Here is a 23639-nt window from a genome sequence, read left to right on the forward strand (position 1 = left end):
TGCGTGGCGGCCGTGTCCGTGTCCGTGTCCCTGGAGGGAGTCGTAGGCCGCCTTGGCCGTGCCAGCCTCCTGCCGAGGCCTGTCGTCGTTGTTTTGGCTGGTGGAGGGTACGAAGACTCTTCCCCCTTCGGAATGTTGCTGTAACAAGGGAAATACGTGTTGGTGGGATATTTTACCACCATCTACCGAACGGTTTCGTTTCCCTATGGTATTGGCCTGGCCATGGGGGAGATGGTGTGAATGAAGTGCTGTGCCTGTGGAGCTGTGTCCAGAGAGAGACACTGGAGGCTGATTCTGGGGATGTGTAATGATCCATTTTAAGTGCAGAAAGGGAAGTTTGTAGAGCAGCAGTTACTTTCATAAAACTATTCATGGCATTTGATGACATCTGAATTTTGTTCCTGTGAGCATTAATGAAGACATCAGCTGACCCACTCTGTGGCTCTTTGACTTTACCTTCTGCTCTAGAAACAGCACTGTGCTCTCCAGTGTATTGGCAGACCGCTGCAAGGATCACCTGGGACATTGCTCAGTGCCTTGTATAGATAGCTTAGTGACAGTTAACAAAGTGTATCTGTACTGTAAGGCTTAAATAACAGCACTGTTGTTTTCAGACATTCTGTTATGTTTAGAATCTGGGTAGTATTTCTTGTTACTGCTTTTCCTGCCTTTAAATGCAGAGCAAATGGAGGTCTTGTTCTGGTGAAGATTATCTGGAGCCCATCAGGCCATTTTGATTTAAATCGGGATTCTTTGATTTAAACCCAGGCCTTACTATGAAGGCAAGTACTAAAATGGTTGCATCAACTGCATTTTGAAAAGGGTAGGTTAGCCCTTTATATTTAATTAAAAAATTGTACTCCCCAGTATAAAATATACTAGTTTAGTGTAAAAGGAAGTGAATGTGGTATTAATAGACTGGTGTTAGCCACTACAGTGTGTGCTTACAGTAGTGCACAGAAAGGAACTAAGTAAGAATTGCTGTTCTTATCACGAAGACTTAGACTGCAAATAATTAAATATATGTCAAAATATATTTTAAAATGTCATTCTTGACAGGAACTTCCATAGGTATTCTGGAAGTGGGCATTTTCCTTTAGCTGCCCCTTGCCCTCAGGATGATGCCATCTTTTTTTCAACAGCAAGAAAATTCTCAGAAGTCTTGTTGAGTATCTTTCTTGTTTTCATTGGGGAGGGAGAGGGAGAGGGGAAAGGGAAGGAAAAAGGAGAGGAAGAGGCAAAAGGGAAGGAAAAAGAGGGAGAGGAAATAGGGAAAAGGGAAGGGAAAAGAAGAGGGATGGGGAGAGGGAGAGGGAAAGGAAAAGGAAGAGGAAGAGAGCAATACAGGTTCTCTCAAATGTTAACATCTCTTTTTGTTCTGTAGTTAAACCCTAAACAAAGTTGGACTATAGAATCACACAACAGCCCAGGTTTGAGGGGGTCTTAAAAGATCATCTGGTCAGGCCTTTAATGGGAAAGGCAGCCTAGATTAAATTAGATGTTTAGTCAGTCCCATTTTGAAAGCCTCCAGTGATGGTGATGCTGCCACATTCCTGAGGAGGTTGTTCCTTAGGTGATTATTCTTACTGTACAAAATTTCTTATGTCGAGATGAAAGATGGAGAACCCATTGCCAGGAGGATGAATGATGGAGAATCCATTACAAGAAGGATGAATGATGAAGAACCCATTACCAGAAGGAGGCTGCTTCATTCTCCTGGTACCATAAAACCTTGATTGTCTAGAGGATTTATCGTAGAGAATAATGCTGTTGTGTGTCACAAGTAATCACTGCCTCAGTTTGGTTCTTCTCCTAGCATGTCTACAAAAGGGTGTTTAGACCCAGCCTTAGTTCCTTATTGTAGGAGTCACTACAACTAAAGAAAACCCTCCTAGAATGAATTCTTGAAGAACTACTATTTAACCTTTGAAAGAAAATGGAATTTGAGTCAAAACAGTAGTTGCCCCAGACTACAAAAGCCTGGAAGTCCTGCTCCTGAATTTGATGAGTTGCAGCAAATCCCAAAAAAACAATTGCTGTCATCAGAGCAGATCCAGTTCATTTATTTTGCTGCAAAATATCTGTTTCTTATACAAGCTCTGAGATAATACTTAAGTACTACAAAAAATTAACATCTTGACATCCTTGGACTTCAGGTCAAACCCATGTACTACTTGGATTCTCTGTTAGCACTGTGATAGGTTTTCTAGGAGTCACCTTACTCAGGTAGATCTTTTCCCATCCTCCAATTTTTCTGGAAGAAATGAGACCAATCATAAGACTTTCAAATACATATTTTGATGTATTTTTCAAAAATGTTAGTGTATTTACATAAATTTCTCATTTAGAATTATCTTGTACTTGCCTATTTTAAAACACCGGGTTTAAAAAAAAGCTCGGCCAGATGATTACATTACACAGGTTTGAAAGAACATTGACTGTAGATACGAGCAATTAAAAAATACAACAAAGAAACATATACCATTGCGTTAACACTTAGTGCACATTTTTAAGTTGCTGACTTCTACAAATTGTTCTTCCCATAAAAATTGCTTAGTCTGTGTCAGTAACTTGTACCCACTTTTACACTGGAATTTGTATTTACTTTTTGCTCACAGAATCCCCCCCTCCCTCCCCCCCCCCGGCTTGTACAAAGGTTGCAATAAAATGCATTACAGTAGTATTTCATTTAAAAAGCAAATGACATTAAAACTTGTTTCTTAACCCATTGGATTGTACTTTAGTAAAACAATGTCCTTTCATGGAGGTGCAGCAGAGATTCCAAGAGCTGCCTGGATGTGGAAAATTCAAAAACTCTTTCAAAGCAGTCCTGCCTCGAAAGGTTGAGTTGAATTGCTTCATGATGCTGTGTCAATTCCTCTTCGGAAGGATTTCATCCTCAAGTTTGGCAATTAGGATAGTATGTTAAACATTGTATTTATTCGAAATAAATACAAATAAGTTTAAAAAGTAGGGCAGAAAATCATATTTTTGTTGATATTGCTTGGAGGAAAGCTTAGCAATGAAGCTTGTGGCAATATCTAGATTACACATGACTGGCAGGTCCATTTGTTTCAGTAGTACTCTCTGAACAAGGTAAAAACAGCTATGAACATGGCTGTAATTTTGGAGAAAGACAGTCGTGATCTTCTTTCAAACTTCGTTAGGAAGCCATTTTCCTATGGAAAGGAACATGCAGACTTAGGGATAGCTTAACAATAACATTAAGCTAGGAAAAAACACACCACTCTACTGATACCAGGTGCACAGAGTGCAACACCATTCTGCATAGAGGGACAGGTTTTCAGAGCTCTACCTCCAAAAGATGAATAGGGCTTTAAAAACAGTAGCTGAAAATAGCTGCACCTTGCTGAATGTTTATTTCCAAGTCAAGACTGTGCCCTGCCTGTGTAAATAGAAAATGAATGTGAACTGCATCATCTAGGCCCACATCTTCAAGGAAGATAAAAGTACTATGTTTCTGATGTAGTAATATACTTGTAAGTATCTTCCTTTAAGACTACTTATTCTACTATGATGAGACAGTAGAATATTATGGAATGTTTCCAGGAGTTGATACTTCTCTTAAATAAAATCGACTCTATTTCAAAGAGATGCCGAGAGAAGCCTTTACAGTAAATCTGATGCATCAGGGGTCCACTATCATGTATTTTTTTTTACTGCTAACAGACAGAGAAGGGTCAAAACAAGCAAAAAGAATAAAGGAAAAGCAAGACACTAGAAAATAAATGAGGGGAAAAGTAATAAGAGATAGGAATTGAAAGAGAAGTGGGACGAGAGGGGTTGGAAAGAGAAAGTAACATTTACGTATAGAGAAAGGAAAAAAGTACCAGGGAAATAACTGACAATGATGTCACTGATTCTCAGCTTCCCCGAACTTCAAATGAGAACAAAATACTGGCATGATGAAACTCAGCAGAGCAAAAGGGACCTCCCCTCCACTGCCAGAAGGGAATTTCAGCAACTTGGCAAAATAATCCACATATTGACAAATGCTTTCCTTAGCACTAACTGTTGGTAGATGGAAGATGTGGGATTATCTCAGTCCAGACAGAAAAGATTTAACCTTGATTACACTTACCTGTAAATTTGTGTAAGGAAAACTGATTTTGGGGATTAAATAATGGCTTTACAAAAGTACTGAGTTCACCTGTGAAGATCACACATGTATTCTTCCCTTACCTTGAACTCCAGTATTTTTGGACCAACTCCTCTATGGAAGAAGAGTTGCTGCACTAACCTTAGGGTACCAGTTAAGTTTAGATTTAGTAATGGAAATTTTCATGCCATGCAGGCATTAACCTGCTTTGAGCAGGAGGCTGGATCAGATGATTTCCTAAGGTCCCTTTCAACCTGAGTTACCATATGATCCTGTGAGTCAAGACTAACTAGGATTTTGCTGTTACAGGTACAGAAAGTGCCATTTTAAAAAGGAAGTTGCCTTTTAGCATTGTTCTGTTTAAAGCAGCAGCAAAGCTTTCACTGTATGTCTCAGGAAGACATTCCAGTCATCAAATGTTAAAACCACCAAATAAAACCTTAAAAATGGTTTTGATGGTGTCTGTAACAATAGTTTCACTTAATGAAACAAAATCTCCTAATACAGATTTTGGTGGAAAATGAGAAACCTACCCAGCCACCGTTTGCATCTATCCATTCGGCTTTATTGTTTATTATGTACTCTGTGATGAAATAAGAAATCTGCTCCTTTTCCTCTCCAGTGAGCTGAACTCCATGCTCTTGAAGCTTCTTAGTGAGAAGACCTCCAAATGTAAATATGGTCATAATTCGTCCCCAGTTAGTATTTCCATCAGCAAATTTTTCTTCCATGACACCATTGAAAATTCTCTTGGCAACAGCTACAGAGGTAATGTCAATTCTGTCCAGGAGCGGTCTGAGAGCCTCCTCGGTTTGATCTTGCAGTGAAGATGCAATGTTTCGCAAGACATGAGCAACTCTGGTTTGGGCTGGTCCAAGATGTGACTCCTGAAGCACATATTGCAGGTAATCTTGAGCTAAGTAATAAACGTAATAGAAGTCAGCAGTTTCCATTTAGAAAGAAATGCAGAGAGCAGTGCACCAGTCTTGATCAGGGTCAGTAATGAGCATCCACAAGACATGCACACAGCTTTGTATCATCTGGTTTTGATGGAGTTTTTATTTGACTTAACAGTAGTGTGGGTTGTGGAATATGTCACAGCGGAAATGAAAGAAAAAGTGTGTACTCAAGGGGAGAAACGTCTTCCTGAGAGATTTATTAGTTCTCTAAATAGACTGGCTTTTACCATATTCTTTAGCAGTATAAATAGGCATTTCCTAGGGATTTTTGCTATGTAACACTAGCAAAAGTTTGGCATTTAGCTTACAGAATTCCAAGAATGGTGCATGTTAGCAAAGGTTTGCCATTTGGCTTGAAAAAACCTACTTAAAAAGTGTATGCTGTAGGAGCATGCAGGGCTGCCCCCCCCCCCCCCCCCCCATCGTCTCTTACCCTAATCTCTTCATTGCCAGGGGTTAAAGCTGCAATCTATATTGCAGTTTAACGGGTTATTTCTGGTTCACAGGTTTTTGAAGATACCGGTAGGTATTTCCAATAGCATGGAAGAACGGATAAACTTTCTTCAGCATTCAGCGAGCTTTACCTAACTGCAAAAAGTGATACAGATATGGATGGAAAAAAGGGGAAAGCCAGCTTTATAGCATTATCTTCTGTTCCAGACTTTCCCACACTTTCTCAGTGAGTACTTTTCAAGATTTGAATGGGTAGCTTCAAAGATTAACACCACACACCCCCCCGCGAGTTCTGCTGTAAAAAACAGTTATGAAAGACAATGTGAATGCGTTCAGCTTGTCAGAACATGGGCTGGAAAATATGGGGCCAAGGTAGTGATGTGTGATACCATTTGAATCTTTCTTGTCAGGTAACAAGTATGATACCTACAACAACTGCTCTCTATTAACATTTTCAAGCAGTTATTTTTGGGGGAAGGGGCAGGGGTATCTAGCCCACTTTTTCCTTACAGATTTCTCCTGAGGCAACCTGATGGTTGAGTCAGGATGCATCTGTAGAGGACCTCAACCCAACTGTGAAGGGTTGCTTAGAGCAAGCTGATACGCTTTGCTCATGCTGGTGTCAGTATAGTGTTAACCCTAGCTAGCCCCGCCCCCATGTCCCTAAAGGATATGCTGCTGCTCTAACGTAACAGTTTTGCAGAAAACCCTTGAGCAGACAAGGGTAGTTTCCAGTTCCTTCTCAGGGTTTTTCAGTGTGTGGTGAGTGACTCAATGACATAGTAGTCTTCCATCCACAGTGGGGTTTGAAACCTCAAGGTGTCACCAGCATAGCACAGACATCAGTCACTTCAGCGATGCTGGAAATTGCTTCCTTCGCTTTCTCTTGGAAGCAGAGAAAGGATGCTTGGTGATGTGTTCACCTTTGGGTTTAGGAGGGCAGTGTGAGCTGGAAAAACTCAGATGGTATCTTCAGGAGAGAATGCGATACTGGGACTGGGAATGGGCTCTCCTCGCCTCCATACACATGCACATTCTCCCCAAGCTTGTTTTCAGAGTTCAGAGGTGTCCTCTATCCAACACCTGCAGCTGCTGCTTTGGCAGAGCTGAGGCTGGCTTTGCCTTTGTTATGTTCAGTGATTGCAGCAAACTGCCAATGTTTTATGGGGAATGCAAATGAAAAAATAAAAAAAGGATGTCTTTAACTCTTTCCAACTCAGCTAAATTTGGGCTGAAATTTCTAGGGCAGAGGGAAGGCATTGCTCTACCCAGACCACTTCTCTCCTGTCAGATGCCAGCTGCAAACAGAGCTGAGAAAGGTACCCGAGGAAAGAAATCACAAGCATCCTTTTTCTGTGTAGCACAGCTTGTGAAGTTACAGATCATGCCTGACTTAATAATTGATTAATGAAAAACTTTTGTATTCTTTGTGAATATAATAGTTGAATATGAGAACAGTGAACAGTACCTAAGGAGACAAGTTTTGCTTTTTTCACAATCAGCTGAGGTAGAGCATAGGCAGAAGCAGATATTTCTTCATTAGTGGAGCATTTTGGATTCTGAGAAGGGTGATGAAATAAGCCTATGAATACATCACCATTATTGAAAGAAATCAGTGTTAATACCTTGGCAATTTTGGTGCAAATGCTGTCACTTACAGTCTCTTGATCTCTGTAAGGTGAAGCTCCGTGCTCAGCTCCCAGAAGGGGGTGGCAGCTCTGAGCAGACATCTCAAGCAGCAAGCTGTGACACTGGTGACCAGAGCTCAGGATATGGCTGTTGAAGTTGCCCCAGGTCTGTCTCCTTCAATGTCAGACACATTTGCTTTTCAAGAGCATGTAGTGGAGGGTGCAGTTCCAAGTGTTGTATGCTGAGGTTTAGAGGTGTGTAAAGATTGAACAGATAGATGATCTTTGGGATCCATTCCAATCTGGTATTTTATGATTCTGTGAGTAGCAGTGGCAATTTATCTATCTATATACGCACATAAAGACTTGGACCAGAGTGTGTAGCCCAGTCTTCCCAAGCTCTAATGGTCAACTCTGAGCACTGTAAGAAATGACCTTTAGAATCTTTACCCGGTATTGTGCCACTGTAATGCTCTGATGCTCATTTTCTGTATTGGGGAGTGCTTTCCTTTCTCTTACCAGAGTTTATTTGTGTTTTGTAGCTGTAAGTGAATACTTTCAACATAATGAATTTCTACTTACCTTACTACTCGGTCTGTCTCCCCAGTGCTGCATGGACTGCAGCCTCATACACTGCGTTGCTTCTTCCCTATTTTCTTCTTTCCTGCATACACTTTGTCTTTTATAACTGATAAGTGCCAATAAAAAGTTTGAAACAGAAACCAGCTTGACATAGAAACTCAAATGCAAACCCTCCCCTAACTACCTGGCAATAGCAAGGGACTTCCAGTGCTTTAATTTAAATCTGTGCTCTGTGGATTTGATTCTACATGGTACCCTAACCTGAAAAAGCTTATTTTCCAGAACAGATGGGAACTCAGTTGACAGATCCTCATAAAATTGACTTGTGAGAGACAATGTCATCTCATCATGTTTGAGGCAAAACTAAGCCAAAATGACAAAAGCTTTGTGAGCTGTTCTCAAAGGTTCTGCCTTGCCAGAGTTGTTCCGGTTCCAGGTGAATGTGGGCATTGTGAGCCTTGTCTGGAGGAGCAGTCTGAGGCCTTGAGAAAATCATTACGGATTTTTTTCTGCTTTTCTTCCCTTTTTGATGTCCAAACCAGGATTATTTTTGTGTGGTTTGGTTGGATTTCATTGCAAAAGAACGGCTCAGTTAACTTGTAGCTTCCCAGCTGTCCTGCACAGCCCTGATACAAGGCTTCTGGAGGCTTTGTTGACTTCTGTTTACCCTCTCTTTTCCTATAAATCGGAATATGCAAGCTGGCTTTTCTGTGAGCTGGGATGGTTGGTTGGTACTGAATCCAGAGGCTTGGTTGCCCAGTGGAGTGCTGCCACCTAGTCGCAGCCGGCCTGAATGCACGCAGAGAAACCCGTTACCTCCAATACAAGTTCAAGCCTGTGCTTTGGGGTTCTGTATGCAGCAAAGAACTAAAATACAGCAGGATTGAGACTCATACCTGGTAATAATCTAAATTAGTACATGATACGTTGTTTCCCAGAGAATTCTGTCAGCTGGGAAGCACCAGCCTCCTGTCCTAAAGGTTTCCAATAAAAAGTTTTCCTTCTTGAAGAAAGGTTTCCTTCCTATGAAGAAAGGTTTCTCCATAAGAAGTTTTATGAGCAGTTCATTCTAAATCACTTCAGTCCATCTCCTAATGTTTATAGGATGTAGGCTGAATAGCAGGATCCTGGATCTCAAATTCTGGCAACTGAAACAGACAATTAGAGCATCTAATATTCTGTGTGTCTCAGAGATGCACAGAAGACAAGCTCCAGGGGTAGGAGGATGTAGCTGGTTTTGCATCTTCTGAGCCAATTGAGATATTCTGGGCTAATAGGAGAGCAAAAGTGGTCCCCAGTGTAAACGAAAGCAAATAACTACTCATCTTAGCACTGAGCTGGGGTGCAGTCCAGAATGAGGGCTGAGCAATATGGCATAAGCAGTTTTCTGCTCCCAGAAATAACACGCAGCAAAGTCTGGGAGGACGGATCATATGAAGATGCACACTCCATTGTCTCAAGCATGAGAAGAATTATCTGAGAGGCCATTCTGCTCCCCTTATGACTCCTCTGTAGCATTCCGGTGACATGAGGGAAGCATAGGAAAGGCCCAGTCAGGCTGTGTTACTCAGGGTTCAGCTCCTGCCTTGTCACTTCCTCTGATAACTCATCACAACTTAGAACCTGGCAGCTTCTGGATCCCAGCTCTCTTCTCATCATCATGAGTCAAGGGAGCAGCCAAACACACCAGCCCACTATGCATGTGCTGTATGTCATCATATGCTTGTGTGTTCTACACACGTTCTACATTCTTATAGCCTTTCCAAGTGTTTGTCTCGGATTAGGAGAATTTGGACCAATAGTCATAGCTGTCAGCAGTGAGCCACAGAAACACAAGGCTCGCTGAGCTTCCCAGGCAATGGAGAATGAACAAGTAAAGTCTTGGTAGCAAGATCTTGCTAAGCAGAAACACTGTCTGCTTCATTGCTGAAAATACTTGATCCCAGAAGGAAAAAACCAAAAAGGTCTGCTTGTGCATATTCCTAAAATAAGAAGTCAGGAGATATCTCCGTATGATAACCAAACCTATGTGTTTCCCTCACAGCCACAAGTCAAGGGTGGTCTTCACTGCTGGTTCATTCTGCTACGGCAGGCACAATGCTAACACGTACAAAGTCCGTCTTTACATTGATCTGCAGCTTTGGTTCAGATCTGCATCTTCCAAAGGCATAATGCCATCAGGAGAGACAGGCATTTAGCATCAGCTGCACCAGTGTTTTAAAGCTAGTTTAAAAGGTGGTGATATGTGGTGAGACAGCATTTCAGTGACATCTGAGCCTTACTTAGCATATAGAGAGTCCCACTGGATGAGAGTTTCAAAATATGCTCAAGATTCAGGTAACAAGTTTCCACTGAGCATGAATGGAATATAGATGCCCAGTTCCTTTAGGTACCTTCAAAAAAACCTGCAGCTATTCAGTAAGGCTACCAAGAGTTTAAAGTTGGTTATTCTTTTAAATTCTTTGCTATTTGAGTTTTCAAGTGAAGCTTCTGTATGTCATGGGTTTAAAATAAATCACATCAGAATTCAAGCTCACTTCACCAGGTACAATCTACCTGGATGCCTTAGAAGTCTGCAGACATCTACATTAGCCCTCCTAGAAGTGAGCTTGCTTCTGTGCTCCCCTCTCATTCATATCAATCCTACATCTGCTCCTGTTACTACTAGAAACCTTTGCACTGGGTCAAGTGTTAGTGATTCACAGATTAAGTATCTTTCCTTTAGAAGATAATGTATTCTTTTAATAAATCATCTTACCCTCTTCTTACGATATCCTCTCTGTTGATGACCCTATAAAAAAGGGTTATAACAACACTAGTATTTCTACTATAAAACACTCTTCATGAAAGTTCATAACTCATCTTTTGTTTTATTTGCAGGGTTCCCGTATGGGGGCACATTTGTTTTTATTCCCTTTTCAAATTGTTTTGAGTTATTTTAAGTTATTAAAAAATGACAAAAATACAAATGTAGCGTACAGATGTGTTCCTCTTTTATAATAAACCCAGATCTTCGAATAGAAATTCCGCTTAAGGAAATTAATATATAATGTGATTTCAGGAATTTTCATAGAATCATAAAACAGTTTGGGTTGGAAGGGACCTTCAAAGCTCATCTAATCCACCCCTCTTCAATGAGCAGGGACATCTTCAACTAGATCAGGTTGCCCAGAATCACATCCAGCCTGGTCTTGAATGTCTCCAGGGATGTCACATCTCCCACCTCTCTGGGTGACCTGTGCCAGTGTTTCACCACCCTCACTGTAAACAGTTTCTTCCTCACATCCATCTTGAATCTCCCCTCTTTTAGTTTAAAACCATCACTCCTCATCCTGTTGCAGCAGGCTCTGCTAAAATGTCTTGTCTTTCTTACAGGCCCCTTTTAAGAACTGAAAGGTCTCCCTGAAGCCTTCTCTTCTCCAGGCTGAACAACCCCAACTCTCTCAGCTTTTCTTACCGGAGAGGTGTTCCATGTCTATGTCTTTCCTGTGCTGTGGACTCCAGAGCTGGACACAGTACTGGGGGGGGCGGGGGGGACCTCACCAGAGCAGAGTAGCTGGAAATAAATATGCATATTAAAACACATTTCTGAACCTTAATTCAGTAATTTTGCTAAAATTTTATTACCTTCTCAAATGTAATGTCTGTTTGCATCAAAATGTGGTGCTAGCACCTACTGTTTACAGCCTTTATTAAAACAAACAAACAAATAGTCCTGCATCTAACACATGAGGAAGACAAAGACTGCAGTGCCATTTGGTAGGACTTTTCTGAAGTCTAAAAGCAGTTGCTATGAAACTCGTGCATCCACCTAAGAAATTGTATTGCTTATGGTAGAATAAAATCCGCGTAAGTCAAGTCAACTGCAAGGAAGAACTGGTGAAGGTAATATCGCCAGCAATCCTTCTGGAGGGGTTACTTATAGTCTGAACTGTATTTCTCATCCTTCTGATTTACCCCATTTCAGCAGTCACTCTGCTGTTGGCACAGTGCAGTATTTTCAAACCCACAATTATCACGTGTAAATTACTGCAAATTATAGCGAGAAATAGCTGTAACTCCCATGGTATATTTTTATCCTTGCGTTTATTACGATTTTTTGATCCTTTGAAAAAGCACGCTGAGATGGCATTTCTGTGCTCCTAGGAGAAGGCTGTGAGCAGAAATAGCCAACTCATCTGTCTCCCCAGGTATTTATACCACATTCATCACTGTGCTGTCTGAACATTAAATACTAGCCCCTCAATCTTTCTAAGGGAAATGATGTCCCATGAAAGAAGTGTGAAGGAAGCTGATGCTACCATGAGTAGTTATCCAAACCTGCCGCCATTCTTTAACTAAAGCAGAAAGAAACTTGCTTTTGAGCTCATTTTTTAATCATATACCTTTATAGTACTCTGTGCTTTGAATTGCATTTGCCAATTGCTGTGGCTGTGTATAGAGCCCCTGGTTTATCTAGGGAATCAAGCCTGTAAATGTTGTAGTAATGATGCTAATACTGATGCCTGCTCAGGCCCTAAAATGCTCTTTCAGAAAGATGAATTCTTTTAGACCCTTTCAAATGATCTCAAGGCAAAGCGTTTACTTATTTGTGCCAACAGTTACAGGCAATAAAGCAACACCTAAATGCCCCAGTCGGGAGCAGGAATTCCCTTGTGCTGGGTGTTTCACCCATTAAAGCCAGGAGTTTTCTGCCCCAGCTCACTGCACGTGGGGACAAATGCTGAACCAACTCAAATCCCCCTAGCTTCACAAAACAGCAGGCATGGTACCATGATGGTCTATCATTAGGCAACAGTGAGGATGATTGTATTTAATCTGAGGCATTTTCATGGCTATCAGAAGCAACAGCAAGCAAACTCCATACCAGCACTTCAGTGTGTGTAATTTTGAGTTTTCACAACGAAACCCCCGAATACCCATTCATCCTTGGCAGACTTGCCTTTGTATCAATTTGGGACTAGATTCTTGGCATGCCAGGGAATTATGCATCATAATGACTTAATCAAGGGCTTTCATAGTGTATTCTAGAGCTGAGAAACTTTTCTAAACCCAAATGCAGATGGAAGCTTGGACCCAGCATCAAGTGCTTTACTCATGAAGTCAGAGGAGCTCTGCACACACTGACCCCCTGTGCCTCAGCAAAGCTCTATTGATTTTGGTAACTTCATCTGTGCAGGGATGTAAATCTATCTACAGGGAACTTAATGAAGTTATTGATTTTCAAGAGAAAAGAACTTCAGTTAAAGATCTCTTATGTTTTCTTAATTATTCCTGATTTTGAAACATGACATCACAGCAATGATATTAAAGAGGGACAATAAATAAAACAGCCAGTTTTGCATGATTTAGTGAAGCAAGACCAGAGAGTAGGGGACTGACCGAGTTAGACAAGGTTTTTATTTGCTCTTTGTGCTGGATAGCTGTTAATCATTCAATGAGAAGCACATTTCCAATGGCCAGTTCTCAAGCAACATAAATAATAGCAACATCTTTGTTTCTCCTTTGCCCTTAATTTCCTTTTGGAGGCTTGGCAATAAACAGCCATTCCCAATCTATTTTGCAACTTAGAACCCAGACCCAAAAAGCCCCCATCAAATGTAATTACTTTGCTTTACACCCTCCTTTATATTCCTGAGCTAACAAACAGCCACTGCAGTTCCAGAGGGAGCTCATTTTTCTGGCTGCCTACAGGGCATTGAGATTTGTCACACGAGTACAACTCAGTCATTAGCTGAGTGTATTGGCAGGGACCAGTGCTCTCTGCAAAAGGTGGCAAGCCACAAAATTTAGAGTCCTTATATGCAGTATAAAACCTGGTGTTCCTATGGCCTGGCGGGTCCCCTTCAGCTCACTGAGCTTTGGGTTTCCCATCTATTGAATGGGCTTCTCCAAAGGATTTGCTGATTCAGCAAATATGACTTGATTTTTTTACTTCTACTACAGATTTCCTCTATGACCTTGAGAAGACTCCTGGTCTCCCTTTGACTCAGTTCCTCACTTCTAAAATAGAGGAAATTAGAGAATTACACTCAGGTGTAATTACTTTTGCTTATATTTAGCAGTCTTTTCAAGGAAGCATGTTAAGGGGAGTTGATGTGTGTGGCTTGGCTGGTCTGTGGTATGCTGGGATGTCTTAGTCTAGGCTGTTGATGACAGTAACTGTGGCCACAAGCCAAATGGAGCTGAAGCAGGTAAGAGCTGACTCAAAGGCAGGTAACTCCAGTCATTTACCATCTGTGTGTGAGTCAGAGCCCTAATATTTGTTTTCTTCTCTCCTTTGTTGGCAGTCAGCGGAGCTGTTTATTTGTACAGCAGTTAGTTAGCACATTAGGATCTTGATCTCAGTCAGGCCTAGGTGCTAGTTTTAATACATAGCCTAATGTAGCATGTTACAGAGTGAGATGCTGGCTTTGTCATTTACATGTGTAAATGGATCCCATTTTTCTCTCATGTGGCACTGTGGCTAGTAGATAGATCTGCCTTAGAGATGCCAAAGGTGTAGGACTCGTAATTCTTTGGACATATGTTTTGGTTAAGTCACTGAAGCCTGAGTGCTTGTGAGGCAATTTGAAAAACAGCTTTATCAAGTTCATCTCTTCCAATCATTTTTCTTTCACAGTATGCTTTGCTAGCTGTAAAATTATTCTACTAAGGTGTGTTACCACACTCTGAGGCAATCTGTTTTCTTCTGCATTGATCTTTGATCTGAGGTACTTGTTCCTGAAAACATTTTTCCTTTTTAACCACTTAGAAGCTAATTTTGTATAATCTAGAAATTGATGTAGAACAACATTTCTTTTATACTCTGTCCTTTATTTGCTAATCACTTTTTCTAGATAGTCAATTTGTGAGTGGATTCCTATTCAGTCACAGTTAGATACCTCGATGTTTAGTGTACTAAATTAATTTGTTGTGTAGCTCTCCAAAATAGCTTAAAATTACAGATTTTATAAAAGAATAAAAATCTCATTTTAAAATGAAGCAATAGTTTTGTCAGTATGTAATATTTTGCAAATGGAAAATTGGAAATAATTGTAATAACAGTAAGGTACGTTTATAGTTAATTAACTTGTAATCTAACGGAAAACTAATCTCCCTTAGAAGGTAAAGGCATGATGTACTCAGGTTTTCTGTTTGTGGTGTCCAGCTGGATACCCAACAAAGAAAATAAGTGGGGTTTTTATTGTAGCAATTCCTTGCCAAATAACACTGTTAATATGGGCTTTTGTGGAATCAGGAGGCATTTTAAATGCACTGAGGCTCTCTAGCTCTTCTGTCTCTTTGAGACATGATTGTTTTTATCTTAAAACATCCATGCAATCCAATCCTCCTCTTCCTTTCTGTTGGTTTAAAGCCCTGCAGCCTCACATACACATACATAAGTTTTACTGATGGCGCATCCTCCTGCACGGAGGAAGGTTGCATGCAGCTGTAGGATCCAACCTGTAAAGCTGCCATCTCTTTTCTAAGGAGTTATGAACACTTCTGTCATCTCCTGAGGAAGCAGGACTGGATAACAAGTGAGGTCCAGAAGCTCACACTCTGGAGCAGGGCTCAGTTATAGCAAACGTATTCCTTGATTGCTGGTGATTACTGACAAGATAAGAGTGCTGAGACAAATATTTACAACCCCAATAATACACTGGCAGTGGTGTTCTGCTGTGAAAAGTGACCCAGTAAAAGTGTCACTTCCAAGCTGCAGGATTATTGGTTCTCACTGAGTCCAGACAAAATGTGCTCAATTTACAAGCAAAAATATAATACCTGTTTCTTAGCTGCCAGCCATAAAAAGGGGTTATGCTGTAGGTTGGTTGCCCTATAGACTGTGTAGTTTCCACAGGTAGGTGTTGCATTCGTGACTTGGTAGTGGTTTATATTTGTGTAAATAGTAGCCAGGTTGCAAATAGATGTGGGTAAGATCAGAACAGGTTACTTCCTTCTGATAAATGTAGGGCTATTTGAACAAGATCATCTATAGTCTACCCTCTTTGGTAACACAGACCATAGAATTTCAGTTAGTTCCTTCTTGTGCGCAGCTCATAACTCTGGGCTAAGACAGACTGTGCAAGCTAGAGGAATTCTCACAGCTTTATCCCTTCATTCCCTTTAATAGTTTTGCAGAGATCTAACAATCCAGAACGGGTGCTCTGATTCACACATGCTGATGACTTGCCTTCTAACAACTGCTGTGGTTCCTCCTCCTAGAAGTCATTCCCTCCCACCTTCCACTCCTCCTGCCCTGTACCTCCTGCAAAGACAGCTTGGCTATTCATCAAGCAGGATCTGAACTGCTGCAGCCTGGAACTCAGCAGGTCAAAGTGGACAAACACCAATTTCACTTGTCCTTAATGCCCTGGGTTGGAGTTTATAGCAATGCAGTAGCTGCAATGGAGAGCTGAGCCATCCTTATGAAGAAGCAAACCTCTCTTGCTGCCTTACTGTAAATGAATCCCACTCATCCATCAGAGCTTTCAGTAGGCGATTCTTGTGTGTGACTCTGGAGCTGTCTGAATGGTGGTGCAGTAATGTTGTAAACCATCTCTCTTCCCTGAGGCAGTGAAAGTTTGTTCTGTGCCATTGGTATGTTTTGCAGCAGGTTCAGTGGTTAAACAACCAAGTGATAGTTAAGAAGTTCACTGTTAGAGCTGAATACCTTCACTGGTGGTGTCTTTCTGACCGTGTTCCTATATGTCCCTGTACTTACTTGAATTAGGATATGGTAACAAGATACCCTGTCATCATTAATGCTACACAGACTAATGCTGATGCCTCTCTTCCTCGTCCTCCCCTTTATTAAAGTTTGGGATTTTGGTACCTTCTGGCATATTTAAATTGGGAAGAATGCTGAATTAGGACAGATTGTCCCTTGTGATTGTGCATAAATGATTGCATCAGGCAGTGTTGACTCCAAAGGAATTTGTAGAAATTTATTTCCAGAGAGCAGCTGAGTTACCAGCCTACAAAGGACTGATCAATAGCAATTGGCTTCAGCTATCACAGTGCTTTTAATTTGGTGAATTGTCCTTTTGTCATGCAACATCAAAGGATTCTTCTGGCTTGAGGAACCTGAAGAAAGGGAATATTGACTTTTGAGAGCTTAAAATCTGGGATGCTTTATTTTCAGTTTGTCTACATCATCTCTGGATAGACAGAACAAACTGTTGAAGTTAAAAAGATTATTAAGGCAATACTGTGCAGGGACATTTTAGTGCCGCAATTTAGTCGTGTATGTCTGGCCATATTAATGAGAATCCTACTGCTACATCCCTGTGCACCCTGCTAAATAATTTGCCTAATGATTTCAGTTAAGGATGGAAAACAATCACCATCTGAAACTTTGCTTGACATACTATGTTTGATGCATGGGAGCTGGAGAGAAAATACAGTGCTGCAATGTGAGTACCTCAGTTCCCTGTACTGTAAGTGAGGGGAGGAGACTGGTATTAAAATAAAGATGTCCTGGGACATCAGTGCTTATTGTGATGGATGCAAAGCCTGTACCATGAGTCCAGCTTGTATCCTGCTGCTAGGAGTGCACCTTTCTGGCCATAGTCTCAAAAGTCCAGTTGGGCAACTCTTGACTGAGTTGGGCTCCTGGCTTCAAATGATTAGCAAAGAATTTGGCATTAGGTTAAATTTGGACACAAACTGCTACTTCTATAGTGATTTTTTCTCATGTCTTCCCTTTAAGTGAGATTTCAGCTTTGGTGTATGCAGTTTTGGTACTTCCCATCTGCTTTTGGAAAAAAATTTTAAAGGTAAAGTCTGATCAGTTGCCTTCCTTTGTGGTACAGTTCCATTCATATAATAATAGGTTACACAGCAGATAGTTCCTGACAGACTGTCCATATTATATTGCCTGTTTCAGTTAATAACTAATTCCTTCTGTTATTATATATAGCAACACATTGAATTCTTAAAAAAGACATAATAGAAGACTTTCTTACCTTCCCCATATTCAACTGATCTTCCTATTCTTCAGGTATTTGTGGCAGAGCCAGCCCCAAAGCAGAAGTTAGAGCAGACTGTGGGAATGCACTAATGATGCATCTCTTAAGTCCAGTAGAATGATGAATATCCTCCTACTGTATCTAGGAAAGGTTCACTGTCTGTTAGTGTGGTATTAATTGTGTTACAACTCAGACATCAGCAAAGCTCCTACACATCCCTGGCTGAAAGCTGCCTGTCATGTACCTTCCCACGTGTATTGTGTTTGGGCTGCAGTGAATAAAGCTGTGTATGCTCATGTTCAGCAAAGGGGAGCTGGGCTTCACGAGTCACTGGACTGCTTAGGAAATACTTCAGAGAAACTCATGTGCTGCTAGAAATGAAGCTTTCAGTGTCCAAGACACAGTCCTGTCCCTGAGCTCAGTTGGAAATACTGTGCTGAGTGTGATGACAGAACCTAATGCTGAAGTGCCATCATACACAAGTGATGAAACAACCCCAAAATACTTTGGGACATATTTTTACAAGCAGCAGCATATCAGCTCTTATGTGCTCATCAAATTCCAAATCAAGTAATTAGCTTGCAGTTTCAAATGGCAGTGTTATTGTTTGCTTCATTACCTACTGCACTTGATAATGCTGTTTGTGCAGAATGGTCACTATTTCTCCAGCTTAGCAGCAGATACATTTTAGCAGTGAGGAAAAAGAGCAATTATCAGCCTCCACAGCACCTTGGTTCTCTTCAGGATGAATGGTGCAATACAAATGTAGAGGATTATTTAAAAACCCATTGCAAACACTTCTAGCATATTAGCCATAATAGTAGCCTGACTGTTTGAACTGGCAATGATCCAGTTCCTTCGTCAAGATGTACTACCTGGTGCATGTGTTCATAGACCAACTGGCTGGCTCATAAAATAGCAGGATGGCAAAAGCATCAGGAAAAACAATGATGTGTGTTTATGTTGCTGTAGGTTATGGATGTGTAATAAACAGGAGACAGGAAGTTCTTGAGCCAGTAAGGATAAAGGTGAGGGGTTTACAACAGCTATAAATTCTGAAGTGTGTGTTTAAGACTGGATGATCTTTAGCTGCTTAGCCTGATTTTTGTGTACCGGGCTGATGATAGTATATGTGAACTAGGTAATTTACAAATTGGAAAGTGTAGCAAAGCAATGTTTTGAGTTCACTGAGCAAAGGAAGATGATGTAGAATGTTTCAAATCCAAAGTAAAAATATAAGGGCCTCCATAAGAGTGCACAGGTCTGAATTCATTTTACATGTAGTTTGTTTGAAATCTGAGGTCATATCAAGAGAAAAGTTCACTTGTATTATTGTGGATATGTTGTTTAAATATAATTATAGCAGAGGTAGTTTCTATGAGATTTAGTTTTTAATCTAGTGCTTATTAACACATCTGCAGCCATTCTACAAAGCATGTATCCAAGGGGAGATGGAGGCATGGCACAGTGCTGGCATTGACAACAGCAGATATGTCATCTAATTAGCATATCTGATATATACGTTAATGTTGATAATACTCATTGGTATTACCCAGATAACTTCCTGAACAAATGATGTCTGGGAATCTATGCAACTTGTTGAATATTTAAACTTTATGTTTCAATCCAACATTTGTGTAACATTAAAAATAAACTCCCTGGAAGGATTTACTGGATATCACTGTCAGTGATGACTGACAAGTTTGGGTGTTGGTACGCTGTATGTGCTCAAGGCTGGCAGAACTTCTACAAATGTGGTTTATATTGGGCTACAAAACTCAGCTCAGTTCTGGAGCAAAGCGTTCTAGGCTTAAGTGCAAAACTTCATAAAGCATCTCCATAAAGGTACCGTGAATTCTTCACCCTCTCTGTTGCTGATTCAGAGGTAAGCATGGAAGAGGGGCTAGGTGGTTCTCCATCACCTTGAGAACTGCTCGGGTGGGCCTGACAACCGAGCAAGTCTCAACTCCCAGATTTTCTTCAGTTCCTGCTCCGTTGTTCCTAAAGGAAAGCCTGGAGAGAATCAGATCAGTAACTGCTCCTGATATCTACATCTAATTAAGAGGTGTATCAGGCATAGACCTAATCAGCTAAGCCTTAGGGCACCTCTATGCAGAGGATGCTTCTCATCTTTTCAGTCTCTACAGGGGGCTCAGTCATTCCTCTTCTGTGAACTACAGAGTTTCTTCTTTACAAATAGTGTCACTGGAGAAAAAAGTGTTACTCAACATGAGTAAATGTGACAGCAGCTGGGTCTAAAGTTAAGTCTAATCTGCTCTGAAGTGGGAACTGAAGTAGGCCTAACCCTGCTGGATGAGTCAGTGTCAGAATCAGGGCAAGAACAAGAATCCCTTATTACCAGCTGTGTGATATAAACACATGCCTTCCCTTGCTGGCTTCCCAACCATCCATTAACACAGCGGTAGCAGTTAGATTCAGTTCATTTTTTTTCCTTGGGATCAACTTTCACCTATTTTTGAGGTAGGCAGGAATCTTTTCCTCCCCTCATTCCTCATCAGCTTTATCTGCTCCCATAAAACACCAGGAGTATCAGGTTCCTCGTGTTTGCCAGCATTAAACAAAACTTGCTGGCAGATACAAAACACTTCATGTTTGCTTAGTTGCCCTGTACCTGTCAACTGAGTACAGCTCTTACAGTTCATTCTTCATGGGACACTGCAGCCCCATAAAAGCTGTGAGTCAGGCCTCCAAGAAAAGTCATGCATGACTTAAAATCACGAGGATGATAAAAAACAATAAAATGCATATTTTCAGCTTGCCTTTGGGTTTTCTAAGGCTGTGAGGCACACCCATTTCAGGTCTTCAAGCTCTTCTTTGCAACCATTAAGGCTGCAAATTCAGGGCATTCATTTTTCATGAGCTACACACAATTTCCTGTTTTCAGAAAAACAGGGAATATTGTAAGACCTAATGGCCAGAACTGTCAACACTGGTGCTATCGCTGAGCACACTTGGTAAAACTAAATGTGTGATTTCTTTCTTTTTCCATCCAGAATGAGGGTTTTGCTTTTCCCATCAGCACAATGATTTAGTGTTTGGATATGTCAATCTATTTGAGAAAGTATAGATTGCTTTTGCTGAGAATTATTAAAAATTGTATCACTGGCTTGGTGTTGGATGAAAGTCACAGAGGGGCGGATCGTCCCCTGAGATGGCATTTTCAGCCTACTGTCACCAGTTTGTCTTGGGCTTGGTGTATTCATTTAATCTCTTTACCTTCACACAGGTTGGTGCAGTTAGACTGACTATCATTCTGATTTTTCTTTATTTCTCTTCTCAAAGCAAATTTTGAGTGTAACAGCTCAAGGCTGGATTGGGCATACCCCATCATCTGGACCTTCAGACCAAGCACTTCGCTGGCAGCTGTGTCCCTTGGGTAAATGGGATTCTGCAAAATGACAGTGCAGCTTGTGTGGGCAGGGGACAGGCCACGTCCCAGAGTAAGTAATAATTCCCTCAGGGCCTCATGGCTGTCACAAACATCACCATCTTCTGCTTCCTGTGCTAGATGCAATTCCTAGAGCTTGTGTTCTTGGATACAAAGGGAGTACTAATAGTACCTGCCAAGACATGAGGTCCTTCCCTTGGAAAAAAAAAAGGATGAGAAAACAAACTACATATGATAGATGTTAGTCATGTTGCTTATTGCACTGTTGGCATAATCTCCCCCTGGGGCTCCTATACTCACATCCAGGATTTGGGGATGAGTCAGGCGTACTGCATATGTACTTATGGATGATCTGAGCATACACAGAATATAATGGGAATTTCATGATGTCCCAACTTGCTTTTGCTTCCCTCTGTGCCACAAGATGTCTGTAAATCTTAGACAGAGTCCTTCTCTGAGACAAGGTTGCTGGATGGAAAAACACAGTATACCTCCAAGGAACTGCACGTGTGGGAGCATCAGTTAGTTTGCTATAATTGAATAGCCTAATGATGCTAAATCTTATGACATTACTGCTGGCCATGTGACCTTGGTGGTGATTTCCTGAAATCTCTAGATTCTGGAGTCATGTTAACACTCAAGGATCTCTATTAAACAAAGATTTCAGCTCCACATTTATAAGGTAAAGTTGTTTCCTGTGATTCCACAGCATATCAAAAAGTGAAGGCAAGTAAGAACACACTGAACCTGTATTTTGGAAACCAAAAGTCTTTAAACCCATTACATGGCTTTGGGGGACCTGAACATTTATTTCTGAACAGCTTGCTGTGGCAACTGGATAATTTTCCTTTAACAGTTATGTCTGTGCTTGTGCAGCTTGGCTTCCTACACCTTCTGTAATAAAACCATCAATGTTTTGTGTATATTAAACTGCTTTATTTTTACTTAGAGTTCCTGAAGTCACTAACAGGCAAAATAGTGTTGTATGCAAGGCAATTATTCAGGCATTACAAGATTAAAACTCAGAATAGATTTCCTTGGGAAATAAAGGTTTCAGACAGTTTTTTCTATATATAGAACAGGGATAAAAGCTTAAATGCTGCCTGTTCTGGTTCCCTGCTTCTAGCAAAAGAAAGGTTGGGGTTTTTCTTTCTTTCTTAAAAGCAGAAAGATTGTTTAAAAACAAGGATCCAAAACTGGAAGGATATAAAAAAAGGCATGGAGCTAATGTAATGGAGGATGTTTCTTGGGCCTTAGTGGTAGTGTATCACTTCGACGAGGCAGGAAAAATACAACAACATAGCAATGAATAAAGTATTAAAGTATCTGCCCATTGCAGCCTTCCAGTATCTGAAGGGGGCCTATAGGGATGCTGGGGAGCGACTCTTCCTCAGGGACTGTAGTGACAGGACAAGGGGTAACGGGTTAAAACTTAAACAGGGGAAGTTTAGATTGGATATAAGGAAGAAATCCATTCCTGTTAGGGTAGTGAGGCACTGGAATGGGTTGCCCAGGGAGGTTGTGAATGCTCCATCCCTGGCAGTGTTCAAGGCCAGGTTGGACGAAGCCTTGGGTGGTATGGTTTAGTGTGAGGTGTCCCTGCCCATGGCAGGGGGGTTGGAACTAGTTGATCTTGAGGTCCTTTCCAACCCTAACTATTCTATGATTCTATTAAATGCTGCTGATACTTTTATAAGGACATTTTTATAGTTCTTCCAGGTGCAGTGGCATTCTTTTAATTACCTGGACATGACAAAGAATGCTGCAATGCAGAAATGTTGATTCTCTGGTATACATAAGGCAATGAAGGTAACAGCCAGAGAAGGGAATTCAGCAGCAGGTAGAATATTCCTGTCTATGCACAGAAATGGTGAACATTGTTTGTTCTGATCTTTCTGTAGTTATTACACTGCTAACAGGTGGAAATAACTTTAAAGGATATAAAACCCACTCATACAAATGCCACCTGATTTAGCCATTGAATGAATTTGAAGTACTGGTGTCTTCCCAGATGCTGGCACTCTCCAGTGTTTCCCATTGTGTGTTACTCAATTTAATATACCTAATGCTGTAAAGGAGGAACATGACCAGCCATCATGGTTGCCTGCCCCTGTCTTTTTTTTATCTTTGTCACTATGTACTTAGACTCTTCACCACCAAGGGCCCCTATGCTGGTACAGCCCCTGCACATCTGGTAACTACTCTGCTTTACTGAACAAGAAAAGTTTTATCACCCCGTTTTTCACAGGACCTGACCCATTAGAAATTGTACTCAAACTTTTCCCAAGAGCTTACCAGGAGCTCATTCATCGGGAGAAGAAGCAGTCCTACAGTGAAGTATCTTCTACAAGTGTTGCCAATGGGAAATCAAACAACATTTTTTGTTTTTTGCAATTTAACAATTTGTCTGCTGAGCATTAAGAGTATAAATACTTGCCTCTATACTAAACCTGCTCCCTCTGTGCTGGTTAGAGACTGAACCTGAGAATGCCTGATTTCTGCCATGGCCTCTGCTCCCACTGATTCCAAGGACAA

At 41.0% G+C, this 23639-nt stretch overlaps 1 protein-coding gene and 1 long non-coding RNA gene across 3 annotated transcripts; one reads left to right on the forward strand and one right to left on the reverse strand.

Annotated features, from left to right (window-relative positions):
- Positions 1-28: 28 nt before the first annotated feature.
- On the forward strand, positions 29-11245 carry LOC136019068 (uncharacterized). Of its 2 annotated transcripts, XR_010614729.1 has the most exons (4): positions 29-5025; positions 5586-5758; positions 7211-7326; positions 11118-11245. It is a non-coding gene; the product is annotated as an uncharacterized LOC136019068 (long non-coding RNA). The 2 variants fall into 2 exon arrangements; XR_010614730.1 differs by lacking the exon at positions 7211-7326.
- Positions 1196-5213, reverse strand: BCL2A1 (BCL2 related protein A1). Its single transcript, XM_065688839.1, has 2 exons — positions 4654-5213; positions 1196-3179 (listed from the first exon to the last, which is right to left on the reverse strand). Exons 1-2 carry the CDS (start codon positions 5071-5073, stop codon positions 3075-3077), a joined length of 525 nt encoding a protein of 174 aa, XP_065544911.1. The 5' UTR covers positions 5074-5213; the 3' UTR covers positions 1196-3074.
- Positions 11246-23639: the final 12394 nt, after the last annotated feature.

This window comes from Lathamus discolor, chromosome 8 (genome assembly GCF_037157495.1).
Source record: "Lathamus discolor isolate bLatDis1 chromosome 8, bLatDis1.hap1, whole genome shotgun sequence".
Lineage (NCBI taxonomy): Eukaryota > Metazoa > Chordata > Aves > Psittaciformes > Psittacidae > Lathamus > Lathamus discolor.

Bases quoted from the DNA above. Each gene is read 5' to 3' on its own strand.
- BCL2A1 (XM_065688839.1), bottom strand. From the start codon at position 5,073: ATGGAAACTGCTGACTTCTATTACGTTTATTACTTAGCTCAAGATTAC. The intron at 3,180-4,653 runs GTAGGTTTCTCA...TCCTTTCCATAG, and splicing joins TAGATGCAAACGGTGGCTGG to GAAAATGGCTTCCTAACGAA.